General features: G+C 30.8%; 1 protein-coding gene and 1 long non-coding RNA gene across 3 annotated transcripts; one reads left to right on the top strand and one right to left on the bottom strand.

Moving 5' to 3' along the window:
- Window positions 1-2802, top strand: LOC107909503 (uncharacterized). Of its 2 annotated transcripts, none has more exons than XR_005910528.1 (6): window positions 1-124; window positions 236-345; window positions 465-1312; window positions 1430-1489; window positions 1636-2059; window positions 2148-2802. It is a non-coding gene; the product is annotated as an uncharacterized lncRNA (long non-coding RNA). The 2 variants fall into 2 exon arrangements; XR_005910529.1 differs by having other exon boundaries at window positions 1636-2071.
- Window positions 2803-5564: 2762 nt separating this feature from the next.
- On the bottom strand, window positions 5565-8718 carry LOC107909504 (OPA3-like protein). The gene is made up of 4 exons (XM_016837043.2): window positions 8251-8718; window positions 7300-7434; window positions 6388-6474; window positions 5565-5950 (listed from the first exon to the last, which is right to left on the bottom strand). Exons 1-4 carry the CDS (start codon window positions 8377-8379, stop codon window positions 5792-5794), a joined length of 510 nt encoding a protein of 169 aa, XP_016692532.1. The 5' UTR covers window positions 8380-8718; the 3' UTR covers window positions 5565-5791.
- Window positions 8719-11299: the final 2581 nt, after the last annotated feature.

Below are 11299 nucleotides of genomic sequence, written 5' to 3'. Positions count from 1 at the left end.
TTCTGATTTCTTCTGATTCCATAACTTTTTCCTTCCTCTCGGCCGCCACAACTGCTTCTTCTTCATCACTCATTAGTAGACTGCTTCTTCTTCTTCATCCGCTCAGCCCTGTTGCTGTTTCATGGTGGTCTTTTTTTTCTTTCAAGATTGCTTGACTTTTTTTTGATTCATTTGGATAGAGATCTCTATTTTCATTTGTCCTTATATGTATATATTTTGTTGGATTTGATATCAGGGGAGGGGAGCCACTCCCTTGCACTTAGCAGCACGCCGGAAGCAGCCTGAATGCGTACATATCCTGTTATACAATGGTGCTCTTGTTTGTGCATCAACTGGTCGATATGGGTAATAATAATTCATGTTAAGTTGCTAATTCATGAGTATCTGTATTTATTTTGGTTTTTTTGTCAGATGGATAGAATGATTGCTTGGAAAAATGACTGAAAATTTGTTGCTTTTTTCAGTTTCCCAGGAAGCACTCCTCTTCATTTGGCTGCTAGAGGGGACTCTCTTGATTGCATTCGTATGTTGTTGGCTTGGGGTGCAGATCGTCTTCAAAGAGATGCATCTGGGTATAGTTTAATTTTATTATTTACATATATGGATATCTCCATGCTTTTATATTCCCAGGCCTTGATCCTTTGTTTCATTCATTTTCTCTTACCAAGATAATTTTATTATTTACATATCTGGGTATAGACTAGCCTTTCAAGTTAGGTTTTCAATGGTGCTCCTCTTGGCATCATATTAGTTGAGTCCATTACGAAATTGAGATGTAATACAAAGTCTTGAGGCTATACCAATTTACAGCATAAACTTTATACTTTGGTTCATATGATTTGCATCCCCATGCTTGTGGCGAATTTATGTCGAAACAATTCTGCCTTTTCTCTTTTAAGTTTTTCGTTGAAGTAGTAAAAGGATTTTATTAGAATTACGACTCATGCTTTCTTTTGGAAGTTGAGTAGTAGATATTGTAACCACGATTGTGTCCATTAACCTCCCTGATAATAAAAGTAATTGTTGATATTACTAAGGAAAAATAGTAATACATGCATAGTTGCTTGAGCACATTAAAACTGGAGTGGTGCTATACATGTGATCTTATGTTTAACTATGTTGCTCGAAAGAGTTAAAGACATATGTTAAAGTACTTGCATTGTTATGTAATTTGATAGTTTGCTCCTTTGAATTCATCACTGAGATGAGTTGTGACTGTAGGTCTTCAAAATGGCCAAAGCACTACAACGGTTTGGCATGAAAAGAGCATTAGTTGTGCACTCAGAGGGTTTAGATGAAATGAGTCCCCTTGGTAAGCTTCATTTTATTACTCATTTCCCTCGGCTCAATCATCGGCTCATGTCGTCTTTGTTTGCTGTTCCTTATATCTAAATCATTACAATCTCACAACATATATCCATCCATACAGGGCCAGGGCGAGTCCTTGATGTCCCTCTAGAAAAAATTAAGAAGTTCTCATTTGATCCATGTAAGATCTTGTTTGTATTTCATGATGTTTTCTTCCTTCCTTTATTGATACCATAGATGTATTTTATTGAATGATACACAAGATTTTGAAACTGCTGTATTTATATACTGATCAAGTTGTGCTAAGAAAATACAATGTTTGGACAGTGGAATTTGGCATTCCTCGTTGTGCTCTAGATGGATAGTGGAATTTGGCAAAGTTTTAGGTTCAATTTAGAAGAAATAGAGACTGCAACTTAGTACTTTTCGGAGTCGAATTTGTTGGGAAAAAGTAACTTTGCTGCTACATATAAAGGGTTCCTTAGAGATGGATCAGCTGTTGTGATTAAAAGCATTAGCAAAACTAGTTGTAAATCAGATGATTCCGAGTTCTTGAAAGGATTGAATGTTTTAGCATCGTTGAAACACAAGAATGTTGTCCGGTTAAGAGGATTTTGTCGCTCAAAAGCACGCGGTGGGTGCTTCCTCATTTATGATTTCATCCCTAACGGAAATTTGCTACAGTATCTCGACGTAAAGGATGGTGACGGCACAGTCCTAGATTGGTCTACTAGAGTTTCCATTGTTAAAGGTATAGCCAAAGGTTGGTCTCTAGTTATGTTTTTTTGCCTTGTTTTAAGTGGTTCCTATTAGCTAACTAGACATGTTTGTTGCAACAGGGATAGCATACTTGCATGAATACAAAGTAAACAAACCGGCTCTCGTTCACCAAAACATATCAGCCGAGAAAGTGCTCGTCAACCACCGGTTTAATCCCCTACTTTCAGATTCCGGCTTACACAACATCCTCACCATTGACATTGTCTTTGGTTCACTCAAAGCCAGTGCTGCCATGGGTTATCTCGCACCCGAATATGCCAACATGGGTCGTTTCACCAAGACAGCGACGTTTATGCGTTCGGGACACTCGTTCTCCAACTCCTTTCGGGTAAACAAAAGGTGACCAGCTCGGTACGTTTAGGAGCTGAAACTCGTAAGTACCAAGATTTCATAGACTCGAACCTTCACGGTCGGTTCTTTGAACACGAAGCGACTAAACTAGCAAGAATAGCATGGCTTTGCGCTCATGAATGTCCTATAGAAAGACCATCAATGGAGGAAGTGGTCCAAGAATTGGGTAACTGCAATGGCCGTCCTTAAATGGTGATGATGATGTTGTCACTTAACTACTCACTGATGCATGAATGGGGCATGTTTTAAATTTGTGTCCTTTTGTTAAGGACTATGCTTTTGTGAATTTTGTTCATGTGAATTCAACCTCGTAAACGCTATTTTTATTTTGTTATCCAAAAATTTATTTCTAGGCTTTTTTAATTCACTCTTTTAATTTTGTGCTTGAAAGTAAGCTTTATATGATATACTGATATTTTTTAGGGTGTAACCGAGCAGGCCTGAGTTAAACTTTAAATTTGTAGCTTGATTCTCAGTTCAAGCTCAATTAAATATCTATTGTATAAATTCATATAAGAAAATTTATTATCAAGAATTTTATGAAATTATATATCATTATTAAATTATATTTAATATTAATTATTTTAAATTGTATAAATTCATATAAGAAAATTTATTATCAAGAATTTTATGAAATTATATATTATTATTAAATTATATGTAATAATAATTATTTTAAATTATACAAATTCATATAAGATAATTTATTAGTTGTAATTATTTTAAATTTTATTAAATCATATATTTTAATTAAAATATATTTAATATTAATTATTTCAAATTATCTTTTATAGTATCATATATTATGATTTGAGTAAATTCATATAAGAATATTAATTATTAATAATTTTATTAAATTATATATTTTAATTATAATATATTTAATAATAATTATGTTAATTTATATTTTATAGTATCATATATTATGATTTGAGTAAATTCATATAAGAATATTGATTATTAATAATTTTATTAAATTATATATTTTATTTATAATATATTTAATAATAATTATGTTAATTTATATTTTATAGTATCATATATTATGATTTGAGTAAATTCATATAAGAATATTTAATATTAAGAATTTTATTAAATTATATATTTTTATTAAATTATATTTAATAATAATTATGTTAAATTATATTTTATAGTATTATATATTATGATTTTAGAAAATTCATATAAGAATATTTAATATTAAGAATTTTACTAAATTATATATTTTTATTAAATTATATTTAATAATAATTATGTTAATTTATATTTTACAGTATCATATATTATGATTTGAGTAAATTAATATAAGAATATTAATTATTAAGAATTTCATTAAATTATATATTTTAATTAAAATATATTTAATAATAATTATGTTAATTTATATTTTACAGTATCATATATTATGATTTGAGTAAATTAATATAAGAATATTAATTATTAAGAATTTTATTAAATTATATAGTTTAATTAAAATATATTTAATAATAATTATGTTAATTTATATTTTACAGTATCATATATTATGATTTCAGTAAATTAATATAAGAATATTAATTATTAAGAATTTTATTAAATTATATATTTTAATTAAAATATATTTAATAATAATTATGTTTAAATATGATTAAATTATTTATTATTGATAATAATAATATTATTATAATTTAAATAACAATAACAATAATCATTTACCAAAACAATTTTATGCTAAGGGTATTCTAGTCATTTTAGTTTTTTCCATTATGCTATTACACCTCTATTCCATTCAACCAAACACAAGATTACTATTACGCCTCTATTCCATTACATTCAACCAAACAGTGGATTAGCTATTACACCTCTAATCCCAATACACCTCTAATCCAATACACCTCTAATCCAATACAGCGAACCAAACGCGCCCTAAGTGTAAAAATCCTCTCAACTATTAAAAAAAAGAAATAATTAATTAAATTTTAAGATTTAAAATGTTCAACCTTTTAAAAAATATTAGGATGTTGGATAAATTTATAAAACTTAACAGCTTAATTTTATTCAAATTAAAACTTGGGGTGATTCTAATTTTAGTCCACTTTACTATTTTTGAAAGATGTGGTGATTTGTCTACCATGTCCTCTTTGAAAGCAACCAAGGTTTTAGTTTTCAGTTTTTAGTTGTGTTTCTAATCGTGTTCATGTATATACATGAGACAAGACAAGGGTGCCGTCTGAATTGTTGAGAACCATTCTCAAAGAATTTTGTCAGGATAATGTTTGCAAAATTGGACTCCAAGATGTTGAGGAGATAGACTATTCCAGACTTGAACTTTTTGTGTATATGATGCAATGGTTCTCTTAGGCATTTGACAATAGCTTTTTGATTGACGGGTGTTCATCATCAGATTAATCTAATGATTTAAGACTAAGATGCAAATATCAATAGTTTGATTAAGGTGATGCATCTCTAGATAGTTTTTAAATCTTTTTAGTGTTGCGGTTACTGTTAAGTCAGTTTAATAAAAATAATATATTTTTAAATTGCTTTTGAATCTTTTTAGTATTGCGATTAATGTCAGTTTATTTGTGTTTTATGTATTGCATGCACTGTATTGTTTATAATTACTTTTAATGGGAAGTATTTTTTTCTTTAAAAAAAAGTCCAATGTGCTTATTATCCCTTAGTGTACTATCCATTCCTTTCCCGTAAATTTTTTAAAAAGGGTTTATTATCAGTATTTTACTACGTTAAATTAGATAAGAAAATAAATAGGCATTAATTAAATATTATTTTAGAAAATATTGATCATAGATAAAGGGAGGTTCAAAAGATTGAAATAAGTTCATTTTTGGATGGAAGTATAAAATTAAAAAAAAAAGAAAAAAAGGTGAAAAAAAAAATCACTTGCAGTATTTCAATTAGAACTTTAAAATTATTCTAGATTTTGTTAGGAAAGAAAAACTTCAGCACCGCGATTTATTTATTTAGTGTGACATTCCTTTGTCTCTCCACTTTGCCATAACTAAATCTGTGGTCATACAAGAATCACAGAATGTTACATGAAAATGATCTGTAATGCTTTAAAACATTTTGTAAAATACCAAAGCCTCCTAACATCAAGCTTTCATGTTTCAAAGGCAGCTATAAGCATCTAAACTGGAGCTTTCCAATTCCCATATGTCCAAACAAACTAAAATTCAGCAGAAGCTGAGAATTATACCCAATTGTATTATATCAGCATAAATGTTTTTCTTTTCCCCTCTCTCAAATGTCTTCTTGGAGTTTGAACAACTTCTTTGGAATAACAAAATGTTACTGAGGTCAAGTTAGGTCTTACATTGAAATTTACAGTCAAGCTTGGTTCCTGAAATAATCAAGATGGTTTGGCTTTTACACCTTCAGCACCATGTGCATGCCTGGAGTTGAATAAATCGGCAAGTCCTCGTCGTCTTACTAGTTGCTCCAGCTCTTCAATTTTTTGTTTAATCAGCTCAACTTCTCGTGCTACATCTTCATCTTTTTGTTTCATTGCCTAGACACCAGACAATGGACAAATGATGAATTTTAATAAACCAGGAGTACAAATGCATCTGCCTTGCTATGGTGGCACGTAACATGCGAAGAATAAAAATTAATCACTTCAAAATGCATCATCACAAGAGTGAACCCATCAATTTTAGTACTACAAGCTAATTACCTTCAAAGTCAACAAGACATTGGAGGATGATTTAGTCATTACCAATTAATATAAGTTACTCTTTTTTTTTTTTTATCATTACAATATTGGAAGAGGGGAAAGGAGGATGATAGGGTTTAAACCCGTGTCATCTAGGTGCCAGACAGAAGTTCTAACCACTTCTCCAAGCAAGTCTTGGTAATATAATTTACTTAATTTAACAATAAAACAGATCACTGTATGAAAAAAAGGATCCAATAAAGTAGTAGCATCAATCAGAGATAAACAAATACCTCCAATTCTTGTTTGCGCTGCTCCTCTTTTCTTGCTTCTGATCTGGAGCTTCTTTGTACCTCAAAAATAATAGCAGCTCCTGCAACCTAAAGTGAGACAGAGAATAAGGATCATTCAATCTCAATTGCAGTATGATAAGTCTTGGTGTAATAAGCTATGTAAAAATTAAAGTGAGAAAAGTATGTATCAGTAAAAGATGCTTCACCCTTAAGCTAAGTATGAGAGTAAAATTCATCAACAAAAATTCAAGATGGTAATATCTATATTCTGGTGTTTCCATTCATACTAAAAGCTCTATTAGCATCTCTCGGAGATTTCTTAACTTTAATTGCAATTTCATTAGAAGTTTGCTTGTAACAGCAACCTAACATTCATACGCCCTTTTTGATATGCTCAATCAAGTTATGGTCCCATCTCAGACCATGTGTTTTCATTAAGAGTAAAGAGAGTAATGTTTCCTAAAAGAGCTGGATGATAATAAAGGAAAAGTCGCTGGTAAGTGTTTATGGTTCCTAGGTCAATTTGAAGAAAATACATGCTTTAGTTATCACACTGCACCATGAAACACTTGGAAATAAAATTCCATCTTCAGTTTTCATAAAGCCGTAGTAGCAAGTAAACTAATGAAGCTGAAAATTCAGACCACATATAATTAGGGTTCATGTAACAAACCAACCACCCTTTTCAAATTGTTCATTCATTTGCTCCATCCGAACATTAAGCAAACAGAACCTAAACAATAACAAAAAGCAACAGCCGTTTATGAACACAAAAGTGAAGGGGGTCTGTCTTTTAACAATCACTTCTGTAGTGAAGGAAATGAACCCAAGCCATACACAGGAGGAATTGTAATTACAGACCCTAGTAAGCTTGAACAAGATGCTGAGAGTAAAGTGAAACAGAGAAAGTACCGTGAATACAAAAAGCTCCCCCAGAAGATCAGCAGCAGCCTGGACAGCTTTCTCCTCGTTCAAGGGGCGTATCGCAACATCAGTTGCATGACCGTAAATTCGTCTTTGCATTGTGGTTGTAAATCGATGATTTGCCTGATTCAGTATAAAAAACAAAACAACCTTAAAATGAAAAAAAAAAACTTTATATTTTGCAATCTAGGTAAGAAAAGACATTTTCCTGAATTTCATTGGGAGTGGTGGAACAACATAAAATTGAACTAAACAACAAGTATGGGTATTATTGATCAGAACTTTTCCATCATTGGATAATACATCTTACTTTAAGTCTGAATCATTGAAGCCAAAATAGAACAGTCAAGGCAGTTTAACAACATAAGAAAAAAGCTCATGCCCCTCCAGCATGCAAAATTGATCCTTCCCACTCAGGGAAGAAAACCCAGAAGAAGCATATCTTTGAACTATAGACAAGAAACTCTGCATGTAGAATGCAAACCAGTATCACATCAAAGTCATAGTCTGAATATTAATGGCCAAAATGTACTAATTACCAGTCTATTAAATAACCAACAGCAGCTGGAGCCTGGAGCAAGCATGCAATTAAATAGAATCTAATCAGGTTTTAAAAGTTCAATTACACAGCATCGAAAGCCCTGACAAGTTAAAATGTACTCAATTGGAAGTGTTGAAATTTATGGAAACCTTTCAGTGAGGATAAGAGGAATGCTACGAATTATACAACATAGAAACTTAACACACTATTAATATCAGATCAAATATAACTGAAGGGTAGAGGGAACGTTAACCAGAGATCATAGAATTACCCAGTAAGAAAAAGTGCCGAAGAGAAACAACATCGAAAATAAGCTAACAAGAAACTAGTTAAAACAATAATAAAGTAATAACCCGGATATGATTGAAGGAAAGTGAAAAGAAAAGAAGGGGGGAAACCTGGGCAATATTGATGATCAATTGCCGGAATCTGGGATGTAAACCAGCATCTTTCTTGAGACGATTAGCAATGGGTTTGCAAGCGGTTTTCAGCGCCAGAGTTCCTAGCTTTACTACGGGCAGTATCATCTCATCTACCCGCTCACTCTAATTTTTAGTTTTCTCAATTCTGTTGCTGGTATTGGTCTCTTTTCTTTACAGTTTTTGGGTTTTTGAAAGATAGATTTAAGCTTTGACTTTCATCAGAGAACAGACCTAAAGTATTCGATGCTTTGACTCAAAGAGTGTTGGAATACATTTCCAGAAGAATCAAGATTTAAAGAGTGAGAACGTAGAGGGTAGTCACTGTAGTGTGGGCGTATGGGCATTTTGTGGAAGGTCGATCGTTTCCGTCTTCTTTGAACCCATGATACTTGGTTCCTCATCATGGCTCCGCTCCATACAAAATTTTAGGTACGTTTTTTTAAGTTTAGGCTCAAATTTAAAATTAGTCTTAAAATTTTATCTAGTTTGATTTGGATTAAAAATATTATATTTGTGTCTGATTTAGTTCGCTGGTATTAAATTTTTAGATTATTTTTTATATAAAAATAAATTTAAAAAATATAATACATTAAATATATTAAAAACATGAATGTGTTTGAACAAATTAAAAATTTATTAAAAATATTTTATACTTAAATAATACATGATCGTTGTAACTTAGCAGACAAATGCCTCTAAAATAGTAACAAAATTATAAAAAAAAAGAGTTATACAATATACAAATAATAACAAAATAGTAACAACTGCAAAATAGCAGCAAAGCAACAACAAGATAGCTAATTCGGGCCAAGCTCGGGTTAAAAAAATCTTACTCGAAGCATAGCCCATTTAGGAAACATGCCTTATTTTTCGTTCAAGCTCATTTTTCATGCCCACATTTTAGCTCAAACTCTCCCACTTTTCAGACGGACCTGCAAGCTTGGGTAGGTGGCTAGACTCATGATAAGTCTAAATTGGAACACTGTAAGAGATTTATTTTTGGTATAAATTCAAATATAGCCTCTAATATTTACTCCTTTTCTCATTTTGATCCTAATTGTTTTTTTATCACTTCAGCCCTCATTCTTTAAAAATTAGTCAAATTACCTTTTTTTAGATTAAAATTTTGATCATACCATTAAAATTATAATGGCATTGATATGATAACTCCTGTAATAGTCCATGAGTACTTCATAAAAAATAAAAAAAATGTATTAAAGAATTTCACAAACTTAAAAATGTTTATAATTTTAAAAAATCTATGTTAATAATGAAGTACTCGTAAATTACCACATAAGTTGTCAAATTAGTGTCGTTAATATTGTAATAGTTTAATTAGTTTATCCGTAAAAAAATAATTTAACTAAAATTTGATTAAGAGTCGAAGTGATAAAAAATAGTATCAAGACCAAAGTGAAAAAATAGATAAATATTAATAACTGTTATAAAATAAAGAGAGATGGAGAGAATAAAAAAACAAAGAAAATATGAAAGTAATAGATAATGTACTTTATTGATCAAATGGGATGATTACAATGCTTCATCAAAGTCTCTATTTATAGGCATAAGAAGTATAAAAGAAGTAGAGATCTAATTCTAATAACTATTAGAATTTAAAGTATATCAAAACTTTATATTTATCATGATGGACATCCACTTAATAAGATATTCATAACACTCCCCCTTGGATGTCCATTGGTAGATAATGTGCCTTGTTAAAACTTTATTAGGAAAAACCCTGTGGGATTAAAAACCTAATGAATGAAAAATAATACACAATCTTCTATCACAGGTTGCCTCGTTAAAAACCTTTACTAGGAAAACCCAATGAGACAAAACATTGGTTAAAGGAAAGAGTACAACTTGTTTTTAGACTCCCCCTGATGGCAACATTATATTATATCTTTGAGTCGACGCATTCCAATCTTGTGTAGTAGTCTTTCAAATGTTAAAGTTGGCAATGCCTTAGTAAAAAGATCTGTTAAATTCTCACTAGAACGAATTTGTTGAACATTTATATCACCTATTTTCTCAAGATCATGGGTGAAGAATAATTTTGATGAAATATGTTTCGTTCTATATCTTTTGATATAACCACCCTTCAATTGAGCTATACATGCTGTATTATCTTCATATAAGATAGTTGATATCTTTTCTTGTGAAGGCAAATTACATATCTTCTGGATATGTTGGGTCAATAACCTTAGCCAAAACACTCTCGACCTGCCTCATGCATTGCAATTATTTCTGCATGATTGAAGAAGCGGCAAGTAATGTTTGCTTTGTTGAATGCCATGATATGGCAGTACCCCCACATATAAATAAATATCTTATTTGAGATCGACCTTTATGTGGATCTAATAAGTATTCAGCATCAGCATAGCCAACTAATAGGGATTTTGAATCATTTGAATAAAATAACCCCATATCAATGGTCCCTCTGAAATATCTAAATACATGTTTAATTACATTCCAATGTCTACATGTTGGAGAAAAACTAAATCTTGCTAACAAGTTTATAGCGAAAGTTATATTAGGTCTTGTGTTGTTTGTAAGATACATCAATGCCCTATGGCACTTAGATATGGCACTTCAGGAGCAAGAAACTCTTCATCATTCTCGCAAGGACGAAATTGATCTTTATTCACATCTAACGATTGCACAACCATTGGAGTACTTAATGGGTGTACTTTATCCATATAAAATTTCTTTAATATCTTTTCTATATAAGTTGATTAGTGAACATGAATTTCATCTTTTAAATGCTTGATTTGTAATCCAAGATAAAATTTTGTTTTTCCAAGATCTTTATCTCAAATTCTTTCTTTAAATAATTTATTATATTTTGAAGCTCTTCAGGAGTTCCAAAAATATTTAGATCATCAACATAAACAACAATTATCATAAAATCTGATCCAAACCTTTTTATAAAGACACATAGACAAATTGGATCGTTTTTGCAACCTTCTTTTAACAAGTACCCATTAAGATGATTGTACCACATACGTGTAGGTTGTTTTATTCC

The sequence above is a fragment of the Gossypium hirsutum genome, chromosome D02, assembly GCF_007990345.1.
Source record: "Gossypium hirsutum isolate 1008001.06 chromosome D02, Gossypium_hirsutum_v2.1, whole genome shotgun sequence".
Lineage (NCBI taxonomy): Eukaryota > Viridiplantae > Streptophyta > Magnoliopsida > Malvales > Malvaceae > Gossypium > Gossypium hirsutum.
The sequence above is the reverse complement of the archived record's forward strand: the minus strand, read 5'-3'. Positions and strand labels throughout refer to the sequence as shown.

Bases quoted from the DNA above. Each gene is read 5' to 3' on its own strand.
- LOC107909504 (XM_016837043.2), bottom strand. From the start codon at position 8,379: ATGATACTGCCCGTAGTAAAGCTAGGAACTCTGGCGCTGAAAACCGCT. The intron at 6,475-7,299 runs GTACTTTCTCTG...GTCTCACTTTAG, and splicing joins GGGAGCTTTTTGTATTCACG to GTTGCAGGAGCTGCTATTAT. The intron at 5,951-6,387 runs GTATTTGTTTAT...TCTGGTGTCTAG, and splicing joins AGCGCAAACAAGAATTGGAG to GCAATGAAACAAAAAGATGA.